The sequence below is a fragment of the Pseudopipra pipra genome, chromosome 8 (genome assembly GCF_036250125.1).
Source record: "Pseudopipra pipra isolate bDixPip1 chromosome 8, bDixPip1.hap1, whole genome shotgun sequence".
NCBI classification, from domain to species: Eukaryota; Metazoa; Chordata; class Aves; order Passeriformes; family Pipridae; genus Pseudopipra; species Pseudopipra pipra.
Genome location: NC_087556.1, coordinates 24,701,161 through 24,727,402, shown reverse-complemented (window position 1 = coordinate 24,727,402; position 26,242 = coordinate 24,701,161). Strand labels below are relative to the sequence as shown.

Below are 26,242 nucleotides of genomic sequence, written 5' to 3'. Positions count from 1 at the left end.
TTTGACCTCTGAGCAAATTAATCCTAATCCTATAATATAACATTCTTCCACAGGATTGAGCACCCTTTCACCCCCAAGGTGGTCCCACCAGATCAGGATTTAACTACTGTACTCTTGCTCGTCCTGCTGGTGCCACTGCTGTACACCTATTGCACAGATTAGTGATGGACTTTCTCTGCCAAGACTCAGCCTCTGATCACCAGTAGGACCAGCCTGGATGCACAGTACATGCGGGGATGGATGTGAGGAAGCAGGGACAATACAGAGTGAGCTGCCACACGTATAACTCCCTGCAACAAAGACTTCACCTCCCTAAAGGAAATTAATCCACTTCTTTCTACAGTTTTCTCATCAGAAACAGCTCCCTCTGTCTCATGGTTCTTGTTCATCTCTTCTGGGTTCTATTAAGTGTTTCCACATCTTTCTCAAAGCATGCTGACCAAAATTGGAGATGTTATCCCAGTTCACCCCCACCACTGAGGGGAATGACTGTCCCAGCCCAGATCTGAGGCTTCTGCCAGTTCCTCCGAGCATAAAATTTCATTCTTTTGCAACAGAATTGCACCACTTCTCATGAGTTTGCCTCCTAGATCCCCACTGCACTAATATTTATCTGCACCCTCAAATTCTTATGTCCAAGAACAGAATTGTATTGTTGTCTCTAATGAGTCACATCTTTCAATTCCAAATTACTTCTCAAACTTTAAGATTGTTTTGAGATTTCAGCAGGTTGTGTTTCCAGATCTGGTCTGCTGATAGAACCAATACACTTACCTTTCTAGGGATTGTAGTCAAATGAAGTGACTGCCTTCAAAAAACTGTATGAATTTAAGCCTGCCTAAGAGATTAAGCCACTAAAAAACACACACAGAGGCATTTTTCAGATAATATTCTTTGATACAGTTGTTAGTTATAATTTTTTTAAAAATCAGTTTCCCAGAAAATAACCTTATTGAAATCTGCAGCAGTCATACCTCATATCTTTGTTTTAGAGCTTAGCTGTTCAGGGTAAGATCAATACCATAGGCAGAGAGGTGCTGCAGGCACTTGATCGATTGAGGAATTTTTCTCTGGCCAATTCATTGCTTTGAAAATTATTTATTGCACCTCAAATAAGAATAAATGTTCCTTTAATGTCACTCTTGACACAAATTCTAAGCTGCTCTTAGCTTGCCATCCTGGAGAACCGTTAATGAAGTAGTAGCACCCTCTTGGACTGGAGGGAGTCCAAGATCTTAGCGAAGTTTCATAAAGGAATTAGGAATTGCTCTGCTAGGTCAAGTCATTGATCCAGTTAAAGGATTGAAGGCAGACATGGACCCATAACCAGTTACTTTAACTAATTACCCCCTAGCAAGTGAGCCACACTAATTGGTGTCCAAGCTCTCAGTCTGCTGAAACATGCAGTAAAATGCTATAGCTTCCCTCATCACGGAGGTGAATGTACTCCTGAGGGAAGGTTTGTTAGCAACATTCATTTCAGAAGCATCACCGCATCAAAAGCCTGTGTCTAAGCATCATCTTCATTATCACACAAAGGGTAATCAATACACAGAGATTGTGACAAGTAGGCTACTTCACCAAATAACACAAATGTTTTAAGGCTCTCCAGGAGAAGAGGCAAAACATAAAGGAGCTTACTGGCTATTTCTGAGCTACTCTGATGCTGTATGATGCAGCGATGTGTTCTTTGCACTCCTGGTGCAACCGCAAGGAAAGCACATGCCAAATGCCTGGCTCCTCAAACCTGCAGTGAGGATCTCGGATGCTGTCAGCTTGAGAAGTCGTGTGGGGAGAAGAGAGAGCAAATACTTTTGCAGGAGAGATTCCAGTAAGGGTCTCACAGGGGATCGGTGCCGGGCTGGCAGCTGCCTGGAGAACACAGAGCCACAGCAGCGAGTGCCTGAGCCAGCAATGCCATCAGCAACAAGCTCCTGTCCACATCTCTGAAGACCCAAGTGTTTAATTGAAGCTCAGCTGTAACTTGAATGTTCACCTGAGATCTCCAATAAGGGGAGAAATACCACATCAGATCTCATCTTCACACAGAAAGAGGAGTTAAAGAATAAAAATAGTAACAGCCAGGTGCTCCAGTTCCTCAAATTGATTGCATTTGGCATGTGAAATACAGTAAGTTCAAAACAGTAATTACAGAATAACACATGAAAAAAAGACCCAACTCACAAAAATGAAAGCAATTACAAGCAAAATTAGCTGGGAAAGAGAATTAATGGAAAAATATGAGCAATGATGGATATATTTTACCAGATGTCAGAAAAGTGACAATTATAGTAAAAAGTCTTCTCAATAAAAAAGGAGACTTGTTTCATAAAATAAATGAAATCTGCTAAAATCCAAAATTATATGAAAAGTGGGTGAAAATTATTTGATAGAATTATTATATAATTTAATAGTCAAGAATTGTTTTAAAAGCTGATTGAGACCAGTGCACAATCCATCAGTCAAGTCCATTAATAGATGCAAGTAGCTGAGCTGACAGAAAGAAACCAGCAGCCATGAGGATATTCAGGATAATTCCAGTAATTACACTCTATGGAACAGATGACTCTGTGTTTGGAAGGAAGTTAGTCAAGATATCCATAGGATCACTTGATGGACAGATGCACATCCAGTCGCATCACACGAAGAGAGACAGTACATTAAGTTAAATGAGATAATACACTAATTAGGAAATGCAATCACTAGGAAGACTTAATAAATAAACAAGCGGCACTGGGAAGGCTGGCAGAAGTCAGCAGAGGGCAAGCAGACTTCAAGGATGCAAACTTGGTACATCCTGATGGAAATACCTCTAATAAATAAATTACATGGGAAAGGGAAACATGCCCATTTGAAGAACATTAAGCACTACTATTGAAAAGTAAATTTGATACAGGTGGAAAGAGGTCAATACGAAAAACTGAGTCATTGCAGAGGACAGGGATGATTTGTATGATTACAGTCTCTATGATCATGTGTGATATCTGAGGATTACACTCAAAATATTATATGCTTAATACAGTGATTTCCAGTCCAGTTCATTCTTATGAGTAGAAGATCTGTAAGAGCATTTATTTTATAAGTAGAATTGTTTCTGAAGTCAACTGATGCAGGCTTTATAAATCTATATCATCCAGCTAACACTCTCCTACATAAGATAAAGTCCTGTTGGGTCACACATCATATTTCAGATTCCACAGTCCTGGGATTAAAAACAGTATTTTCCAACATGGTGAGCATTTTAGCTCATCACTGGTCTCTGCTCTTAAAAATTATAAAAACACTTGTTAGAAAACAGCATTGCAACAATTTGAATTCACAAGCCATTAAGCTGAAGCACTGTTCTCTGGCTGCACTCTAATTGCCATGCAGAAAACATTTCAGGGTGCAGATTTAAATATTAACAGCCTTGTAACAGTAAAACATTTAACAGTAAAATATTTACAAGCAAGCAATTATATTAAAGTGTATTACAGTAAAAGACAAAATCCAGAGCCCTGCTGGAGAAAGATGCCTGACACAGGGGGAAGCCCAGCTTTTGCTAGTAAGTAATAATTTTGCTTTATCTCCTCTTTAAGGTTTAATGTAATTAAAACAGTGCCAACCAAATGTGACATCTTAACTGACAACACTTACTGTTCCCAGATCTGCTTAAAACACCTTTTTCTTGGATGCAGATAAACTAAGATACCCAAAAGAAGCTCTTTCCACAATATCTATACAAACTTCCCACTATTCATCCATCCTATATGAGGCACACTTGACTGAAAGAGAAGAGCTCTGGGATGAAACACAACAGTTCACTTCTAGGTCTTTTAAATGAACACCTGCTATCCTGAACCTACGACACAACTTGATGTCACCTGGGTAAATGCCAGAGACACATCCAGTGGGAAGCTGTTGGGAACACAAACTCCATTCACAGACTATAAGCATTCTCCACTTAGTCATGACAGAGTTCAGCATTAAGCATTGACTTTATCTCAGAATCTGCCATTATAATGAATAGGCAGCAAATGAGAACAAGTGATGATGGCTGCTTGTATTTCTTACACAGCAATTGCTGTGTACTATCTCCAAAGGATAAAAATACATACAAGAATGGGAACCAACTGCAGATAATCAGACCACTGCCTGCTGCAGCCATGAGATAATCACAGAAGTAGGAAACAAAAGAGGGGGAAAAAAGCTTATAGCAAATCCATGACAGTCACTGAAAAATGCTGCAAAATATTTGCATTAAATAAGAATCAACAGAAATAGTTCCTGTATCAAAGGCATCCTTTTTCTGTAGGGAAGCAAACACATCAGGCAATTAGCAACACATGAAATTCAGGAGAAAGTTTCTAATTTTTGATTGGGAAGGATGTCCAGTGGAGCTTATGGCCCTGATATTCAATAATTATGCAAACAAAAAACAATGCCAGGCAGCATCAACCCATATTACCTAAAAGTATGCAGAACAAAGAGGGTATCCCTGCACTTGCAATTCACACTTACACACTGCATGCCCTGTACCCAAAGCACAATGCTTTCTGCACTTCAGTACGGCAGCTATCCAGGTGTCAAAAAAAGTATCTTGTCTTCTTTTACCTTCTGCCCTTTCCTTTCCTTGCCTTCACCCTCGTTGTTCCATGGATAAATATGAGCATTGAAGAATATCTTAACAATTACAAACTTGTATATCAGCACTACCACAGAGCACACACAGTCCATCTTGCATTTCACTGTGAGCTGCTCTCCTGCCACTCCCTGGGCTCATTAGGTAAATGTAAAACAGGAGTACCCATAATAATTTTTCTTCTGCTTTATGAATGCCAACCAGTTTAATTACAATTGCAGCGACTTGGATTGTTCTTCTGTTTATACTATGCTGGCCTGTCCCAGAAGAGAATGATAAAACAAATTAAGTCAGTCCTAGCCAGGGAATAAACACCTTCTGGGTGCTGGTCAAAAACACAGTAAATGTGCACCTAAAACACATCCCTGCTCGTTTAAGGTGCAAAGCACCAAGAGCTCAAAACCCCTGACAGTCAGGTCTCCAGTCAACTCCCCTCTGCTGTCCGACTTCTGTATCTACAACGTTTCAGATTTCCGGTCAGAGTGAACAATGTATTTCACTTGCGATCTCAAAATCTGTGTGCTGCAGCCCAGTTTCAACCCTGTTTATGCAAGATCATATTGGGATTCATCATCATCATCATCATGGCTAGGCTTTGCAAACGAAGATTTGGGAAGGACTCTACCCACACTTTCTACAAGCGCGCTGGTGGCTAAGAAGGCCAGTGTGAGATAGCCAGTTTCAACCTTGTTTATGCGAAATCATATCAGGATTACTCCACAGAAGTCAACAGCATTTTAAGCAGGCACCAGGCAGGCATCCACTGAGCAAGGAGGTTTCAATAAATGGAGACAGCCCAGGAGGCTGCCACTGCCTTGCAGTTTGGCTTAGACATGGCAGCATCATGCAAGTAACATCCCAGTTCACAACAAGAGAAGAAAAGCAGGCATGTGATGGGCTGTATGCAAGGTGCAGAGCAGTTCCCAACTGATACCTATTTCAGTGAGCAGCAGCAGCAGCAGCAGGTGACATCACTCCCCCGCAGTGGGCAGCACTGCACTGGGCTGATGTTGGGAGCTTCAGGGACAATCTGCTCCAGCTCTGCTCTGACCTCTGCAACCTCCTCATCTACTCCAATGAGTTGACAAGACTCCTGTCAGGTGAAAAGGCGGGATTTACCCGACCCTTAGTGAGGAGACCCCTCATCGAGTGTTCCCAATGTGTATGCACTGTCAGCAACTTGGTTTGTTGCACGTGGGAAGGAAGTGGTTCTTTTTGAGAGGCTTCACCAGTCTCATCATATTGTCATAGTGTTACAAAGAAATCTTCTTTCTTTTGGCAGAGGAGATATAAACCCAAAGATACTTGAGCAGGATAGGTCCTCCAGCTTCCCTGTAGGAGAGGTGATGATAGCCTAGGAAACTGCACAGCCTGACTCTGTCTGTGCACTGTTCACCTGGGGGATGCTGCTGAGCACCACTGCAGGAGTAGTGCTACACTTGGGAGGAATACAAAGTGAAATATTTTTGAAAAATACGTGAAATCTACTAAGGCTTCTAATGAAAGAAGATTTGAAAATCTGCTAAACATTGAAAAAATTGATGAAGTAGTTCATAATACCTTATTAACTCCTAAAAAAAAATTATTGCTCTACTAAAACAAAAGGGTGGGGGGAAGCTTGTAAGCTTGTATTAGCACTCCAATAGGCAGTGTTTAAGACAACACCACAGCACCAAAAACATGCCCTGAAGGATAACAGTAATTGTGCTTGCTAGAATCATAAAATCTGTCTCCTAAAGCCATCATATGAAAAACTAGAAATAAAAGCATTATTTAGGCAAAGCTAGCTTCATTTACTGTTTAAGCAATATAGCTTCCCATTTGCACTCAGCTACTTTAGAAGTGGCTGTCCAGTCACAGCTCTGAAGTTCACACAACAGCTGTGCCAGCTCCTTCCCACACACTTAAGGCTGGGCTGCAAAACCTTTGGTCATCAAAGGTTTACACGTCTCGGCCATTCACATATGGGGGCAGTTTGCTGCACAGATACATAATGCACCACCTAATGAGCTGTACAGAATCTGGCCCTCACAGTTATATGCTCAGTTCTTGATAACAACACTGCTCCTGGCCAGGAGCATAACACCAGAGTGCACCCACCCACTAATGGATGCAGTAGTGTCTTTGAGGACTAGAAGCCTTGAAAGGACTCTGATGGAAGAAGGCTGGAAATTACGTTAACCTTATGTTTAACCTTTTCCCCCACATACTGAAGACCCATACCACAGAAACTGTTCTTTGACTGGGGAATGCTTAATGGCCTTAACGCCCCTGTCAAAATACCATTTTTAATAGATCCAACTTCCTCAAAAGGTGTTTATTATCTATCTGGTCACTAATTATACTGCCTCTTCATGGGGAAGAGCAAAAGATCATGGCTAGAAATACATTTTACTCTCCTGGACCCAAACGGGGTGCTTGCTCCTGGGTACCTGGATCCAGCAAGGCCAGGAACACGCGTGATGTGCTCCATCAAACACGACACCAGTCTTTTGCAACTAAGATCTTGCACATCAAACAAGATGGAGGTCACAGACAGTAACGTGCAAAGCTGCACGCTAACCCAAGCAGCTGCGAAACACTATCTGATCCAGCTCAGATTTGCCTCCTGAAGGCCCCAGGACTCCTAGAAGATAACACGTCTCACAGGAAGGTAATGCTGGAGAGCTCAGCGCTGCACACTGATGCACTGCTAACCCCCTGAGCACTATATATACGACAGATATCACACTCAATATCATGCTCCGAGAATGTATCCTTGCTCATTGCTGGCTCTTTTCTAGTCAGAGTTGCTTTTCTGAAGTCACTTACATACCAAAACATTTTTTGTGTATGATTCAGAAACATGCTATAGTAATAGAGGGGAGACAGGGAGTCTGCCCAGCTCCGTTCAGTTTTTATCTCTACCAGCTGCTGCACAAAGCACAAGCAATTCAGAAATCATGGCAAAAACATTTTTCTAAACGGTCCTATGGTCTATTGAGAGGGACGGAAGTTTATTACCATCAGTGACTCACTCCCTGCTGAAGATTTTTCCTGGACAAACTGCGTTCTACACTATTATGTTCCAGTAACAATAAATTATTAATAGGCAAGGGAATTCATAGTTCGCCTCACAAAAATGTAACCAAAGCAAGGAAAATATGGAATATGCTATAGAGATTAAGTTAAATATTTCATTTCTCCTCCTTTGATGTGCAAGAATTATAGCCCTTCATAATAAATTTCAGTCTTCCTTTGTCACAAGACATGAACAAACACATAGTATTGAAAAAGAATTGTGTTTATAGCAAATGTAACTTAAAAAAACATTTTTTCCTCTGTCAGTTCCTGTAGTAAGTGCAGAAAATTTGCTTTTCCCAACACAGCCAAAAAGTCAGAAGAGATCTTGGGATACCTGGGATCAATTCCTGACCCTACTAACCCTCCTCTACAGTCCCTGACAAATCATTCCACCTCCCTCTGCCTATTCCCCAACACGTCAGTTAGGAACAACACTTTCACCTCAGCAGAAAATAGCCTCTGTTAATGATTTTTTAGGGCCACATTTAGCTATAGGAAGGCAGGAAACACCATCTTAAACCCAACAGCAGCAATTAGCCAGGTGCATGGAGTAAAGAGCTGACATCACCTTTTGTTAAAAACCATGTTCACTCTCCTCGTTCCTATGCCATTGGTTGTCTAAATTTCAAACTATACATAGAGGATTTCCACACCATCATGCTTGAAGCTTTTGGGTTTTTTCACCTGTACAGCAGTGTGGGAAGCTCTGCAGATTATCTCCCAATTTTTAAAAATAAAGCCTACTTGAACACCTGGCTCATACTGGAAACTACAGAGTTTCATACTCCACTAGCAAGGAACAGAAGGGGGAAAAAAAGTAAAGAGAACCTTCTAAATCTGGCAAAGATACTTTGAGCTTCATGCCCATCCACATCTGAGTCTAACAAAACAAAGTCTCTCCGAAAACTGACTCAATCCTAGACTCTAACAGCATTTTGTCACTTCCACCTATATTGTTTATCCATCTTATGATCCATTCCTACTGGCATGGTAACAGGAACATACTCATGACTATGTGTGCACTCTCCCACTCTTGTGGAAACAGGAGTTTCCACAAGAAACTGATCCTGTTTCACAGGATCAGCCCTGAGGGCATCGATCCTACAGCCTGTGACCACCACAGGATTGCCTGGAAGGGTCTCTCCCATTCAGTCCGTGCAGGAAGAGATATACTACTCAGTGCCATTGAGGCATGACAGACACAGAGCCTATTTACAGGAACGATCAAGATTCAATAAAGCAACTTCAAAATATGCCAGATGTCAGCTCTGTGTTTACAGAGAGAGCAAAGCAATCTGAAGGCATCTGTAATTACTGCTTGCTCTGAAAGTGGGAATTTTAAAGGGAAAGGTGGGTGGAACAGGAGAATAAACTCTTGCGGTTCTGACTGTCAGTTAAGAGTAAGTGCTAGTAATGAAAAGATTAGAAAAAGAGCAAATGTACAAAAGCTCATCCCACCCATTGGAGTAAGCAGGCAAGAGAAAAGAGCTTGGCTGCTCCAATACGGTGTGGAATGATGCAGTCTGAACAGGACTGAGGAGATCTAAGATGCACCCCGCTGCCTCTGTCCCCGGAGCCAGGGCAACTCCCACATTGCTCCATCCTCCAAACACAGAACATGAGCTAACTGCAGCAGTTCCTCCAAAACTTACTGATTTAACAAATGCTGAACAGACAGAGTGTCGAGTGTCTCAGATGTGTTCTGGCTCCCCACATTCCATCTTAATTCATTCTAGAAGAAATCTTGGAGTGACAGTGCAGCTGAAACCCTGGGCAGGCAGCTGCAGCACTCACAGGAATGCCTCGAGATTCCCTACTTAGTTCAAGAGCCAGGGAATAGGTTCTTCTGGATCTTATCCTGTTCCTGACGTGAACTTGGATTCATTCTCTTGTAGCAGGCATAACTGAAATACACACTTTAAAATGCTTTGTTAAATAGGGATGAATTGCTGAACAAATACAGATTTTATAAAATACCTCAAGCAGGAATACAAATAATTACAGTGGCTCAAAAAAAAAAAAGCTCTGTGAAAAGGAAACATTTCTTCATGGCAATGCAGATTTCCATTGTCTTAGAATAATCATTAGGATGTGAAAATGGTCTGTGAAACATTTGAGATGGCATGGAAATCATTTAGACAGTGCTCAAAACACCATTTATGGAAATTTGTTTAGAAGACTATGAAATGATAAATATCTACCTATAGAAGCAAATTTACCTTCCAAATTTATGAACAAATTTATTAAAGACAATGTATTAAAATCAAGTTTATTGATACTGCAAAAAATCTTAGGAGGAAACACAATTTGTATGGGATCTGAACTTGTCATTAGTGCTTTACTGAACAAATCAGTGACAAATGCATATCCACATATATTCTAACTGTGCTTAGCATCTGCCATACAACATCAGTGTGCAATCCAGTTCCAACAAAGAGAACGAATAAAGGTATTTTAACAGTGGAAGACATGGAAGGAAGAAAGAGCACTCTCACCAGCAGCAGCTGAGCAAAAGAAGGCTCTTGTACCACCAGTGAAGGGAGAAAGATAGAGGGGTGTGTTAACTAATATGCTGTTCAGCACATGGGACAACAGTGTAACTTAAAAGTCCTATACAAATGAAACGCACTTTACTTTTTTTCTGCTCTTGTCAAGGTAACCAGACCTCAAAACATGGAGAACACACCACAGCTTGAGCGGAGCCCAGTTCAGCCATGGTCTAGTAACCACGGCAGTGTTGGATCAAGGGTTGGACTTGATGATCTCAGAGGTCTTTTCCAACCCAGTTGATTCTATTATTCTAAATCCTAATCCCCAGCCCACCTTCACCAGGAGCTTGGAGAACTCATTCCCTCTTTTGCCAAGGATGAAGGGGTGTCATTTCAGGCCACAGAAAGTTATAAATTTGAAAGACTTACAACCTCACACCATTAGCAAGTTACTGAAAATCAGATGCCTGTAGAGGAGAGCACTAAGGTCAATACAACACGCAAGAGGGACATTCCATGTTCGTTTCTGCAGGATCAAAGGCCTTGTGAGGGGCAGCTGTGGAGAGGAAGAGGAAGGAAAACAGCAAAAGGGAGGTGCTGGGCAGGCCCACAGCCATGCAGCCACCACTCCAGCTTGTTCACAGCCATGACACAAGGATCCTGTTAGGGTGGCACCTGCCCACAAGCACCTCACTGGCAAGGCACAGCAGCTCTTCCTGGAAGAGCTTGTAGGATGGTGTTATACCCCACAGAAGAAAAGAATAAAGTCAGAGCCATGGGAGTCCCATGAAAAAGTTTGGCTCCGCATAAATTTTACTTTCTTTTGCATTTCACCTTTACAGACCACATTCATATCACAACCTGCTCCTACAAACTGAGTGCAAGTAACAGGCAAAGCTTAGGACAGAATCTGGCTCATTGTGCTTCCTCAAATGTGTCCATCACCACTGCAGTTCCTCCAACACAGCCCTGGGATCCATCAGAAGAACATCTCGACCCCCTGAGCCCCACCAGGGTGGGAGCATCCCACAGCTGCCACATTACGGCAGTGGCTGTTATTCCAAATAAGGGAACTTGTTGCAAACTCCCCTCAAGCTGCCTTTTTCTGGCTGGTTTATGTTAGGGAGACAAGACTAAACAGACCTTCATATTTTCAGAATTAACCACTAAAAATGAAAAATTGATTGTTTGTTTCCAGAGTGCAGATGAAGGGGAGTCCTGCGGCCAGCAGCCTCTTTTGGAATCTATGCCACAATGAATCCAGCACCGGGTTATCTCCTTTCTCTTAAGAGTCTTTGGGACGGATTCAGTGAGGAGTAAACACGTGTCAGCCCTGAGTCACACTTTGGTACAACCACACCATCTCCCTCCTGTTTCTCCCAGTGTGGACTAGGCTTAATGTGTGGCCCCAAAGCAGTTTTTCTATTGTATTTCACCATTATTTTTGCCAGCGTGACAGTCAGGTTGTTATTTTTTTTTAAGCTGATGTATTAAATGTCAGATCAAGGGAAGTTTCACTGCTTTGCAGCAAACTTACGCCACATAGGCAGTATCTTTTAACTGCTGTCATGAATCTAAACTGAAGCGGGTCACATCATTTCCCTCTTACTATTTAAATAGTTTCAGTGGTCTTTCAACTATCAGGACTGCTATTAAGTGCAGCAAGGCTTGAATTAAGTATTTTCTGGCTGCACTCCTTGAACAGATGCATCCTTGCTCTATCTAACCACTAATCCACATGGAAGCTGTATGACCACTTTTTGCGCAGTGCTGAGCTCAACCTAATATTACCACATCTCAGCAGAGCTTATTTACTCAAGTTCAGCCTAGGCAAACTAAATTCGCCTCTGCCTGACACATGAACATATGCTCACATCCCAGCTGGCAGGATCTGGGTATCGCCTAGTTAACCCTTACTTTGCTTTTCCCCATCTCTGCACAGCCACAGGCTGTTTATTCAAACCTGATAAACATGATAAGCCTCAATGTGGCAAAGAAATATGGAAAACAAATACTGCCTGGGATGTGACATTTATTTAGCAACAGAATTTCAATACAGTGCTTGCAGTTAAACAAAGAGGGAGAGAGACAGAAGAGAAACAAAGGAAGGTCCTACAAGTCAAGAAACGCACAAACCCCATCATCCACCAACACTCAGAGGAAATCCATCCCCAGCCTGTCTTGCATAAATCAAGACTAAGTCACATCAATCCCATTAATACATTACATGTCCCATAATTAAGCTACTGAGAAGCCTTGCTCTTCCTGAAACCCAGTGCAGTGGGCTGTCAGCTCTGCACCCCACATGGGAAACACTGGAGCTGCAGCAGGCAGAGGATTGTTGTAGCCAGAAAAGCGAGGAGGCATCCCAGATAAGGATCGATTCCACCATTACTGCTATGCAGGGAGCATGACCTGTGTTACTGCTGGCTCCCTGGAGACCCAGACAGAAATCACCACATCAGTAGAAAGCAATAAAGAGAGTCTAGAGGAGCACTCAGCAGCAGCACCCAGCTGCAGGCAGAAGAGGCAGCAAGAGAGCTTGGAAAGAGCAGACTCCTTATCAACCTCCTTCCATATCCACAAGTCCAGCGATGTTTTCAAAGCACACATCAGGATGCCTCATTCTGGTTGTGTTTATTTGAACTGCACATGTAAATACCTTATCAGAGAAACAAATGGCCTTTTTCATCATAACTTGCCTCTTCTTTGTTCCCAAGCCCATGGCACAGACACACAGCAACGCAGAGGGCGCAGACATGGCTGTAAGCACAGCTACTCAACTGGCAGCAAACCAGGTCCCTGCGCTGCCAAATTAAAAGCAGAAATGCAGATGGGAAAGGTGCCTTTTCTCCCTCTGGCCAGCCAGCCACCTGGCACAGAAAGAGTCAGACTGATAAGGTAGCGTGAATGCAAGAAACCCATTTAAAACTCAAGCGAACTCTTCCCAGGAGACACCTCATGCAGCTCTGGCTATGCACAGCAACATGTACCCATAAATTCCTCCCCTTTGTAGTCAGTGCTGCTAATCTGGTTAGGAATTGAGAAAACTATTAAAAAACATCAATTTGCTGTTCTTAACATGTACCTTCAAGAGAGACAACCAACAAGAAAACACAGGTTTGAAAGGAGACAGCAGCAAGTACGTGAGCACAAGACAGGGGCTGGGATTTTCCATCTGTCTCTGCCAGGAACTCACTTTCTCCTCTGGATTATGTTTGTATGAGGCAGGATCTAATCTAAATGGAGAAATTTATGTAGGTTGGTGCTTGCTTTTACCAGAATTATGTTTTAAAGGCAAGATGGTGCGTTTTGCTTCAAGTCTAAAAGAGCACCCCTGAGGGATGGCACAACTTCCACTTTACATCTTTATCTCTCACAGCAGAATCTGGTTCAATAAGTATTGGGACATCAAATCCAAAACACGATTACATGTAAAACAGCATGGTAGGGTTTTTCACTACTGCATAATCTCCACAAAGCATGTCAATAGTTAATTCAGCAACACTATGCTGACTCAGTCCTTTCAAACATAAAGTTCTGGGATATCTGAACTCAAGCAAAACTTGAGTACAATATAGGTATAAGGTCTCTTAAACCACAGGTGAATGTCAGGGTAATTTCATAGAATCATAGGTTGGAAAAAACCTCTAAAATCATTGAATTCAATGCTTCCTATGACAGTGATTCCACCACTTTCCTGGGCAGTCTGTTCCAATGCTGGACCACTCTTCCAGAGAAGAAATTTTTCCTGATGTCCAACCTAAACCTCCCCAATCAAATTTTGTATTTGTCAGCTCAGATGGTAAAAGTGTAATACTTGAAGAGATGCTCACTGCATCTACAAGTAATTTTAGAGTAGCCTCCAGTGAACACCTCCATACTTCCATCTGTGAGCCATTTCCCAATGGGGAGGCAAAACTCCATCTCCTTCACTTTACAAGCACAAGCAGTTCTCATTAATTCAAGCATACCGGCAAAATACACATGGAATGCAATGTGGAAGAAGTTGAATGCCTACACACACAGAAAAATATGTGGGTATCCGTGTACATATGCATACTGCCAAAGCCTGACAGATCCTGCTGTGACCACTGCTCCTAATTTACTTCCACCTACCCTCGACTTTACAAACCATTTTTTAATAGAGAAGCACTCTGAGGGAGTTTTAGTTCTGCAACACCACCTCAAAAAAGAAAAAAAAAATCTAAAACAGTTACACCAAAAGTTGGGGGGGGGGAGATGTGTATGGACTAAAATTATCTCTGGAGCTCTCACAGAGCCTTTTAATAGGCAGTAAAGTTGCGGCCTCAGGATCAGGTTGTTAAGATGAGGATAAACACTCTCACACCACGGATGAGCCAAACAACCACAGTCCTTTGGGGCAGCTGTAAATCCCAGCCGGACAGAAGGCTCCGGCCGCCCCGGGTGTGTGCAGCAACAGTGACAGCTGGTGGACACAGGAGGAAGGCCCGGCACATCCTCCTCCTCCTCCTAGGCTGAGTCATGACCCACTAGCCTTGGAGTCAGATTTTGGGTGGTTTCACCCTTAGGCACCACCAACCAGGCACTTGAGAGTTACCAGCATGGCCAGGGCATGGTTTACCTCCTCACAATTTGCTTGTCATCTGTTCCTGCTGCCTGCAGCACTCATACATTTGTGGAAAAGCCACAAGACAAGTACCTTTGGCTGCAGTCAGTCAAGGGACCTGCAGGACCACAGTGCCAGGAGGGGTGGCAGCCGTTCACTCCCAGATGCTGAAGAGTCTAAAACCTGATTTGTATTCTTCTTCAAGGGAGAAAACAGCTTTTTGAAATTGTCCATTATTTTCTCTCTCACACCAGGCAGGGAACAGACTGTACTTTTTGCTTCTGATTCACAAATATTAAATCCCCTCTTCCCACTATTGGTGACTCATGAAAGTGACTCATTCACCTCTAGATAGTTTTATTTCCCTCACGTCTAAAATAAAAAAGAAAAAAAATCCCCCATATTGGCCTCTTGGAAAAAAAAAATAGCCTTTTCTTCTAGTTGTCAGCTTTTGCTTATAACACAGATTAAAGGAGAGTTCATCTCAGACTCCAGACACTAACTCACTCCTCTGGGTGGTCTAGAAAGCCAGCAAAGTGAGAGCACGGGAGGACTCCTATCCCAGCTGTAACCTCATTATTCTCCCCAGTAGAGGCTGCTGAAGCAAAAGCAATATGACAGCTCCACCACACACAGGGTGGCCCCAAGCTTCCCAACCCACCTGCAGGCAAAGCCAAAGCCCTAGAAATAAAGCTAGAAGAACAGTGGGAAAGAAAGATTTTGCAGGTTGGCTTTGTGTTTGGTCTTGTGAGGTTTTTTAGTGCTGAGATGCTCTGCTATGAGTCATTGAATCACAGGGGCTGTAGCCAGCCAGGCAGTTGGGTGACAGGGGGTGGGAAAAGAGGGCACTGAAACCTCATGCACATATAGCGTGTGGGAGGAGAAGGTGAAAATACCACGGTGCCATCACTCAGAGGTTAAGGTGTTCTCTGCTGCACAAAACACTTTCATTGCACCATTTACACAGAGGGCAGAGGAAGGGGTTCAAGTTGAAAGCACTGAAATCAAAACAAGATGTCCGGGCAAGAGAAAAGGGAGCAACATTAAATGCTTGTAAAGACCCCAAGAGGATCAACATCTGAAGAGTTGGTCTTCCCAGCTGTCTACCTGATGAGACTGGGAATGTACAGGAGTGTGAGAGGAGATGCCACACCACCTTCCAAACCAGCAACAGCCAAAACAGTCACAGGGGACATGCCAAAGGCAGGGCAGAACACGACAACCTTCTTGGATAATTGTACAGTGCCTTTTTGACACAGATCTTTGAGGTTTTTGCCCCGTTATCCAGGAAAACCCAAGCCTGTGCAAGGCTAGCATTGTTTTCCTTGCTACACACCACTGCAGAACACTCAGGGTGGAGAGGACTTATTGTAGCTGGGACAAGATCAGAATCAGATCAGGATCAGAATAACTCCTACAGACCCAAATCTGTTAATTTTCTCTACTAGAGAAAGGTTGTTCCCTGACTGAATTTATTACCCAAGAGCTGAATCAGTAAGTCTGATGTTACAAGGCCTAAGGCTTCTATAGCTGTGATGTCTCAAAATTTACCTGCTAATCACATCACATCTTCCTCTCTCTTTTCATCCTTGCTATATCCAGTGAGCACTTTAAATGAGTCTTGTTCATGTTTGCACCCATCAAGTAGAGTAAAAACATAACTGCTTATTTAGTCTTTACTTGGCAAAGCTACTCATATTCAGCTCTTTTTAATCTTTGCTCTTAAAATCAATCTTTTCAAAACTAGATGATCTGTAAGGTCCCTTCTAACCCAAGGTATACACTTATTTTCTTTCTGAATTTCTTGTTAGTCTCTCCAAAAACTATGTGCCCAGAATTGTTGTGAGGCATTAAACACATACAATTGCAAAGAGCATCAAGTCACCTTTGTGGAAAGTGAGAAAAGGATTTTTTTTTTTTTTGAGGATGCTTCTGTGGAATACTTATAATTCCTAGTTAGGATAACAAAGAGTTAAAAACCAGAGAAATTATCCCATCTGCAAAAAAGATGTAAAGTAAGTGATTCTTATGCTTAGGAGAATTGAAGAGATACCTTGTAGGTAAAGACAGCTCTCAATTCACCAGCTCTCAATTTCCTTAGTAAAGCAATTCTTCAGGTCACACATCACACTGAAGAAGAACTGGAGCCACAAGCCCAGACACAAAGCTCCAGCACAGTTACACAGTTCTCATTCAAGGATCTCATTTCACTGCTAAGTGAAAAACCCAACACCCACAGGGCTAACAGTAACCATTGTTATTTCCCAACCATTTGGGTTTATTATTCCAATCCCCTTTAAGTTGTAGATCTTCCCTCCAGGGGAAGATCCAAATGCCAACTATCAAGCATCCAAATGCCAACTATCAACAAGCTTATGTTTACTAACACTCTTGAGCTGTGATAAGGGTTGAATGGATAAGTCTACATGCAATAAGGGAAAGACATTAAAAAAAACAACAAACAAACAAACAAAAAAACCCAACCCAAACATGATGTTTTCCAGCAGCACACATCTCTAACTACTGACAGCTTGGGGGCAGGTTAAATCTATTTCTCTACTGAATAACAGCTACCACTTTCTCTGATATTCTAGATTTAGAAACACATTTTTATCACCCAAGACAGTGTGATTTATTAGCAAAGTTGGTACAGTTGGTATCCAACACTCAGTCACTTGGCACTCCAGGAAAACTGCAGAGCTAGGTCCAAACTCAGAGGCTGAGCATCATCTCTGCTTACAGACTTGGATGAAGTCCCAGCTGAAGGGACAATAGAGCAGCAGGCATCAGCAGAGAAGCTCCAAACAAACTTACATGCAGCAACTGGCCATCAGACAGCCACAGTGAGGTTCATCCTGCATTATCATATGAAAGCACAAATCTTATCAAAGGGCTTGGGGAGACAAGAAGAAACACGAAATACTGAAATGTCATTAAGTATGACCAGCTGCTTTCCCCTCCATGAGTTTGAGGTGTAAGTCCAAGATATTTGTGATTCCTGATTTAATGTAAGACATCAGTGATACCTTTTAGCTTCTTGGCTCCCAAGAGAGCTGCCAGAGAGCATTATTTTTAATGCACTCTTACACAGGGATAGAGTTTCCAAGGATGCTGCCAAATCTAGCAAAGGTTTGCACTTTTCCTTTCCAACACTTTCTTAGAAAGCTAGAAATAACATTACTTTACTTAAGTGGCCATTTCAATTAATTTAGTTTTGCTTTAAAATCAAGAACCAAAAAAAAAAGACGAATAAAGCTGAACTTTCAGGCACTTAAAGCTGTCTGTTTTGACACAGAGCTCACTAAAGGCTTGACAGGCAAGTCATAAAGATCTACAGGAGACCACTTTAAAAAGGGTGCACATTCTCCAAGGCAGAGCCTGTATATTTCTTACTGCACCAGAGCACACAGACCACAACCCTAGATGGGGCTCCTGGCTTACTGTAAGATACAACACTGGTTATTACCACTATGAAAGCCAGAGCCTGTTCCTATGCAAGTAAATGAGAGCAGGGTTAGCCATTAAGTTCTATTCTTTGTCCTAAGAAGCATTATTTAAATGAAAAATACAGCTGACAATTCATCTGAACTAGAGATCAAGAACTGCACACTTGCAGTTAAAACAGAGCTCCCAACATCTTGTTGCTAAAAGCAGACCTCTCCTGAGCTAGTCACACAAGAACATTAGCATCCATCCATAAAAAAAGAAGTGGGAGACCTCACCTGCAACCAGAGGAGGCAAATGCAACGCAAATGTGTTAATGGAAGGCAGCATTTCACAGCAGTTACCCCACTGAGAGGACAGGAGCCAGGTCTCAGAGCTTCAACACCCACCTTTGCCACACAGACACCACCAGGCAACATTCTCATCCCTCTGCTTTCAGACTGGATGGGAAGGGAAGAAGAGTGTGAGGTGGCACTAATATGCAGATAGAAGAGATAACTCAGCAGCCCATTCCAATTGACTCCAATTAACTTAACAGCCAATTCCAATTAACTCCACCCAAAACAAAATCATTTCAAGCTTTTAATGCTATAAGGTATGTCTGGGGAAGTGTAGGAAGGCACAGCAATGAACCTGTCATTTCCAATTGCTCAAAGGCAAACCCTTTCATTCAGTACTTGATGCTTAGCCAAGTTTATCACCTATCTCTGGCTTCTCTTAGTCATTACATAAAGAAACCACATTAACCATACTGCTGTCCAGGGCTGCAGAGGTCTCTTAACATTAAGAAATGCTATTAATGGTGTAAAGGAGAAACGAGTTGCCTGGGCTGCGCTCTCACTCTTTCCTGCCCGTTAGAGAGAAGCAATCCCCATATTAAAGGTGGGAAAGAGGCTGCTGTTTTCCCTACAATGGATGAAATGCATCAAGCATAATCTCCAGGACACAGAAACAGAAGACTTAAAACAGACCCAAAGGTGCTGGTCACTTGCACGGGCCTGAATGTCACCCAATGACACGCACACACCTGACAAATAGCAGAAAGGAACTTTCTGTGCTAGTGCATTTTTCTTTTCAAGATAGATACTATCACTACATTAGTCATGCTAGAGCTGAACTGTCACAGCTCTTTTGTTATTATTATCCAGAACGGTTATCAGCCAGATTTGTACTATTAAATTCCTATAACATAGAATTACTCTTGATACCCAGGAAATGCAGTATTATGGAAGCCCTGTTATTCCCCAGCTTGTTTTTTCTTCTCTCTTTTACAAGGTTCTTTCTGTGCTGGCTGTCCTGCAGGAAACTACAGGAGTCAAGCTGTACCGAGGGACATCACCCTGCAGGCTTGGGGGGCTGCTGGCTCTCACAGCATTGCTCTCCTGAACCAGCCTCTATCCTTTTAAACCAATTTCTTTTTGAACATAAATAATTCAATGCAGAACATAATTTTTTTTAAAAAAAATGCTTATTTTTTCTATCAGCCAATTTATCTAGTGTAATAGCTGACACACACTAGTTCTTTGAGCTGACTCAATGAAGAAAGCAGTCCTGTTTTCTTCACAGAATACTAATACAGTCTGCGGAAGCAACTTCTAGACTGAAGCTCACAGAGGCAGCACAATCAGGCCTCTTCAGTGAGATGATGAAAAGGCAAAGTGTTCCACAAACCCAGCATCTTGCCTGGCCTCTGTGCAATACAGGAGAGAGGTTCCTGTGGTGGAGAAACATGGATGGAAGCAGTAGGACACGGCTGCCTTGTTGGCTTCATCTGCTGAATTCCTGATGCAGAGGTGGACTCCCGGTTCACAAAAATGTGAAAATCACAGCCCTGAGAAACAGGCCTCCAAGAGACTGTAAGGAACAGCCTTGCAAATCAGTGTGCACACCATCCTCTCCAGGAGGATCCTGCTTGCACAGGGCTGCCCTAGAAAGCAGAAGAGATCTCAGTAGGAGGAGAATCTTCCCTAAATTGGACAAAAGCTCATCAAATCAAGGCAACGAGCTGGTCAAATGACAACCCCGCACTCTGAGTTCAGACATGCCTTCAGTCTTCAGTACAATCCCTCCAATGAAGTTTAATTTTCAGCAAAGCCATATAAGATGATCCTTCCACAGGGATCACTGGGCTTCTCTCCCTGGCCAGAGCATCATGGCACAGCAAGTCTATTCAGGGACGCAGATGAAAACCAACTTTTCAAAATAAGATGTGGGGGAAAAAGGAATTGTTTTTTCACTGAAAAAGATGGGATTCTCTTGAGTGGCCACCAGCTGTAGGGGAGGAGAGGAGCCCAGCAGACCCAACACTGATCAGCTCCAACCTCCCTCCTTTGAATTCATACCGAGCCACTAATTTGGGTCTAAATGACAGCAGCAGGAACCAAAAACTGCCAGCTTTTTCCTGCCACTTGTTTCTGGTTAGAATTAGACCATAACAACAACAATGCAACTCTAAGTCTCTCCTTTCTTTATGCCTATGCATAGGCATTGTGAGGCACAGAGAGGTGAAATGTCTTGGTATCTGTGTGGGAGAGCTGGGAACATCAAGTAGAGGGATTTATCTCCACTAAGCCCTACTGTGACTAGTAGACCATGCTGTCTTACATTAACAAGCAGATTTCTGCAGTGTTCAGGCTCTGTTCTCCTGCAGAGATTGCTGCAAAGAAGACAATGGAGACAGAAAGTGCCTCACATTCTTTAGGACTACCTAATCACCATGCACATGTCCAAATCAAGAGTAAGAAACAGCAAGATGGTTCCTGTTGTGCTGCACTTCACCTGAATGTAGTGGTTCTGTCTCCCTCAGGAAACCACATAAAAGCAGCAAGAAAACTGCCCAGGACACGACTTTACTGGCAGTAGAGGCACATCCATTAGCCAAAAGACTGTTTAATTTAATATTTGTTTACAGCCACTGGGGATTTCCTGAGGTTAGATGCTGGTTAATCAAACCATAAAGCAGCCATTCAGCACCTATCCCACAAAGTTTAAAAGCCATCTTCAAATAAAATATAGGTATTTGTACCAAAGCAATATGGAAAATTATGTTTCCAACACAATTTCCCATGCTTCTCTTTTTTCTCCCTATCTGGCACATCACCACCCACATGAAAGCCGAAAAGAGACTGTAGTACCTGGTTACACAAGGGGAGCCCATCACAGTAGCAATTCAAAACCTTGTTCCATAATCCAGCAAAATGTTTTAATCCATAAATCTCACTGATTGACACATCTACCTATCCCCAAAGCTGTCCATCCACTACAGCAGCAGCCTCATCAAGTGCATTGAGAACTTTGCTGTTGCATGTCCCTGGTGCATTAGCTGGAATTATTACATCCAGCTGCACAGCATAAAGCTGGAAACAATTTCATTAGGGTCCCATTAGGCTTAGATGGGTCAGTCTTTTTACATGCAAGAGTATAGTGGGGAATAGCTTTGGGCAATAATTTGAATGCATTGCTAAAAACATTATCTAAACTACAGATTTGTATTTACAGGCACAGGCTTCCACCCATCTCACAGCAGCCCACACCAGCACTTGGGGTATTTAAAGCATGGTGGGTCTGGTATTTAAAGCATTGTGGTGCTCGCAGCAAAGCTCCTCCAGGCTCCTCCAGGAACCTTATGCACCACAGGGACATGAGGGTCATTCCTTTCTGAATAACCCCTGGAAGCTGCCACTAGGCTGGGGAATGACCCAAAGAAAGAACATGTGCTGAAAAATCAGTCCTGCTTTGCTTGGTGCTTTGCAATTTGCAATTTCCCATGCAACTACTGGCCCATCCTGATCCAGCAAGAAATCTTAAAGGCACAAGTTCTTTATTATGCTGATTTAGGGTAACCCTATATGAGATATGGCACAAGTCTAATGTTCCAACCACTAAGGATTCTCGTTTTTTAAGATGATAATTCAGTGTATCCATTCAGCTAAACAGAAAGCCCTGTGTCATAATAAAGCTGTCATGATGTTCTGGAAATATGGTCTCACTGGAGGAACACATTGTAATTTTATATCCAGCTATTTAAGAAGATGAGACCAAGCCCTGAGTGACAGACACTTTGATGAAACAACACATGATTTAAATATAATAGAAAAACAGTAAAACAGAACTAATCATTGAGGCCCCCATGTTGTACTGTGAACAGTGACATTTGCATTGGCACAGGGCATTCCCATCCAGACAGTTCCAAATCCTCCATGAGTATCAGTAATTAAAGTCTGTCATGCAGCCAGCAGGAGACAGGTTTTGTCACCCCAAGTTTTGCAGAAAGCGAGGTCAACATCCCACCACAACCAGTGGGACCCCCTCGCTGCCGGTGCGGCCCTGTGCACTCCCTCCTGCCTTGGCAGGCAAGGGCTTCACCTCCTCTTTGCTCTTTGGAATGGTCACCATGTCCTTCACTGTGTTAGGCTTTTCCCAGTGGAAAAGATACTGCACACTCCAGCTAGATTCCTCCCAAAATTCAGATCTAGGACCTGCAGACATAGTCTCACTAAGGAACACTTGATGTATTTCCCCTCATAAAATTAAGATGTAATTTTACATCAGCCTGTCTCTCTACATGCAGTGTTCTCCATATCCATATTTAATCTAGTAAAGAGAATATAACTAGGTTCAGGAAAACAGCTTTTTTCCAGGTTTCCATGCAAGCTGGATCTCAAAACCCTTTTTTATGTCAACAGCAGACAACTGTTGTTGCTAGACTTCATCTAGCAGGGTTGGGAACTAACTTAAAAATGGCAGCTGGAAGCATTAAACATTTATTGGACTGGAGTGCATTGATTTTGGAAATTAACACTTTGCAAATTACTTCTGTGTGAACAGTAATTAAACAGTCAGTCACAGTCCAGTCCAGGTTCTGAATAAACTGCAACTCTTTCTGTAAAACATATGCATACATAAAAACACTAACACTTCTCTACTGATTTCCATCTGCACACACCAAATTGCTCTGTGATGATGAATTAAAATTAATTAAAAATTTGGAATGGTTTTCCACATAAAGTTGGAACAGTATGAGCCCTTGTGGCAGGCACTCAGGCATCAAGCCAGTTAAGCTTTCAGGGAGCAGGAGTAGCTGATGCATTGCTTTAAAATACCAAGGACTCCGTGACCTCGTGGTCCCAGTGCTAGTAACGCTGGGGTTGAAGTGATGATAACAGTGGGATTGAACTGGTGCTTGTAACAGGGTGGTAACCATGAGAAAAGTTCAACTGATACTGCCAGGACCCTTGCAGGCTCTACATGTGATCCAGGAATAAAATCATAAATAGCATAAAGCTGCTATTTGCTTTTGAGCTCGCTCGTTCATGTGGGAATAGATTTGCTCAAGAGATATTGCAATTTTATTCCCTTAAGAAAAATATTCATCTCCCACTTGTGCTATTGCATGAAAAGTAATGAGACTCATGCAGTCTTTAATACACCCTTTTTAAAACAAAATATGTTTAACTCTGCTTTGAAAGTAGCTTCCTTTTCCAGAACTACAGGTCTTTCTTTCAAACACTGTTCAATAGCCTTTCCAGGACTATTTTCCCATTCACTGCACCTTCATACTCAGGATGGTAAGCATGTCCTATTCATTAAGGCACTAGCTGAAGCCTCATGAAAGGTAATGGCTGATGGTACTTTACTGACTTGGAAGTAGTGGGTACCAACCTTTCCTTCTTCAACACAGAGTGCTGTACACTGTATTTTGTTACCATAGCTGGATTTATTCCATGCTCTGACTACATCACTGATTTTTTACTTTCTCTCTTCCCCCAAAACATATGGACTTACAAACCCATCAGAAACGAACAAACCCACCTACACAGGGACGGTGAGTGTGTCAGTCAAACTCTGAGCTCTCCTTGCATCTGTGCCAATGGAATGGCAGAGGCTCCCCACAGACTGTGCTCGGCCATAAGGAGCTTATTCTCATTTTACAGGCAATGCTGTGCTTTGCTGTGGTGGTCAGGGGGGGCACAGAGGGGCTGCTCTCCCTCAGCAGCCAGGGATTGATCCTGACCTCACCACACTCTGTGTTCCCAGGTACCAGCCAACTGCAGCAGTGCATGGCTGGAAACGCAGAGCTGGCTCCACAGCAGCACTTGCACCCACAGCATAAACCCCAACAGAGGCATGGAGCAGATGAGGAGAAATCAGAGGGCTCCTCTGGCTTAGCCCAGCCAGGTGAGGACAAGGTACTGCTGGGAGCGTAGGAGGGGTCTTAAGTGCAGGGGAGTAGTGGTACCTTGCACAGATGCAGTTAGGAGCTCAGATGGGATGTGGATGTGCTGGCAAGACTACGCTCATTTTATTGTGTGCACATGCACACAGACTTCTTTTGTTTGCTTTCTCCCTTTCTGTCCCATTCCAAGGTGCAGATTGGGTTCATGTCCCCAGGAAGTCATGAGTGAGTTGGCAGAAGAAGACGAAGAGAAGGCGGCTGCCAGGAGACTTTAATGAGAGCTCAATCTACTCTCATGATACAGTTAAGAGTCACATAATGAAACAGAGGCTGGTTTGTTTGTTTTTTAATGAGCTCTGTTTATATTTGACTTTAACTATCCTCATTCATTTCCTCTGCATCAAACCTCCACTGCTGAAATCTTGTGCATCAGAGTTAATAAAGGGCAGCTATAATCTGATTTACTGCATCATTCCAAACATGAATGTACTCACAAGAGGGGCTGATAGTTTACAGCAGCAACGTTTAAAGCAGAAGAACTGACAGCAAAATTAAACATAACTTCTCAGCTGCCTTGCTGAAGTAATTCCATAGACTTGTCTGAAGCATTTTTTTTCCATGTTATTTTAACACTGAGAGGTTAAGGTTGTTTTTAAAGCTAGGTTTATGCTTCACAAACTGGAAGCTGCTGAAAATCAGGTGCCTTATCCAACAGATTTCATCTGGCTGTTAGGGATACCCGAGTTTCAAGATGTCAGAGAGAGTGGAAAACCAGAGGAATTGCATGTGAACCAACCCAAGGAATGCAAGTTGTCAAGTTTTTTACCTTCAATAATGCATTAAAAAACTCCAACAAAATAAATTAAGGGGGTTTGTGACTTACTCCCTGTGAAGAGGATTAAAACAAAAATCAGCATTAGTATTCCCTTGATTTCTCCCTGTCCTTAAAATAGAAAGGCCACTGATTCCAACATAGCTAGAAATCTGAAACGGAGAGTTTCTCCTTGGAGGAAGAAATTTTGCCCCTTTTTCCATATTTAAGCACGAAACAAAGAGAGCTTCGTTCTAGAGGAGCAGCTGTGTAATTAAGACAATTTCAGGATGAACAGTGTGATTCGAGAGCCAAATACTATCTTAATTATATGCATTAATATTCTGCTAAGAAGATGCTTATCAAAAAAAAAAAAGTTCATGTTATTGCACAAGGAAGGCCACTAAAAATATAAAAATAACCAAGTGTGACAGTCCAAGACAGGGTGGGTCACTGCACAATGTGAAAGCAGCTCCCAGCTGCCGAGGAAGCACCTGGCCAGTGGTAGAGAACACCCATATCTGAGCAAAGAGAGAGGCCAAAAGTCATCTGCTGTCAGAGCTGAACACTGAATGAGGGACTTCTGCGTCAAAGGGAGAGCTGTCCTGTGGCTGCATCAGCTACTTGGGAAGGATTTTTGGCTGTGATCTGTTCTAATTTTTTGTGAAGAAAAGCAATAAGGAGAGTATTCACAGAAACAGGCAGAAAAGTGAGAACCAGAGATCAGGACAGGCAGGTTAGAGAGACAAGTCTCATTTGCTGGACTGGGCACTGAAATGCCCTCCTATTGTGGAGACACAAGTCAGTCCTCATCTACAGACCACTCCTATTGCCAGGATTGGGTGAGGAGCAGCAACTGGCCCTGAGTGGCTGCCTGGGGGAGCCTGGCTGGCAGGTACACAGCAGCCAGTGCCCAGTGGACGGGAGCAGTGGGGGTTAGGAGCTGGAGAGCAATGTCTGTCACTGCCTCAGGAGGAACTGAGCATCCCTTGTCAGAGCCACAGTGTGATCCCACACTGCTCTCCCACCTCTAACCAAGGCTGCATGG

At 42.8% G+C, this 26,242-nt stretch overlaps 1 protein-coding gene across 2 annotated transcripts in view; it reads right to left on the bottom strand.

Annotated features, from left to right (window-relative positions):
* Positions 1-26,242, bottom strand: part of NEURL1 (neuralized E3 ubiquitin protein ligase 1) — a 151,629-nt gene that overhangs the window by 109,289 nt on the left and 16,098 nt on the right. Inside the window, exon 1 of one of the 2 annotated variants that reach the window (XM_064663227.1) lies at positions 18,487-18,553. The exons of the other annotated variant lie outside the window; for it this stretch is intronic. Within the exon in view, the coding sequence (XP_064519297.1) occupies positions 18,487-18,538 (52 nt within the window). The 5' untranslated portion in view covers positions 18,539-18,553. Of the gene's footprint in view, positions 1-18,486; positions 18,554-26,242 lie in introns of those variants that run through there. 2 annotated transcript variants of the gene reach the window in all.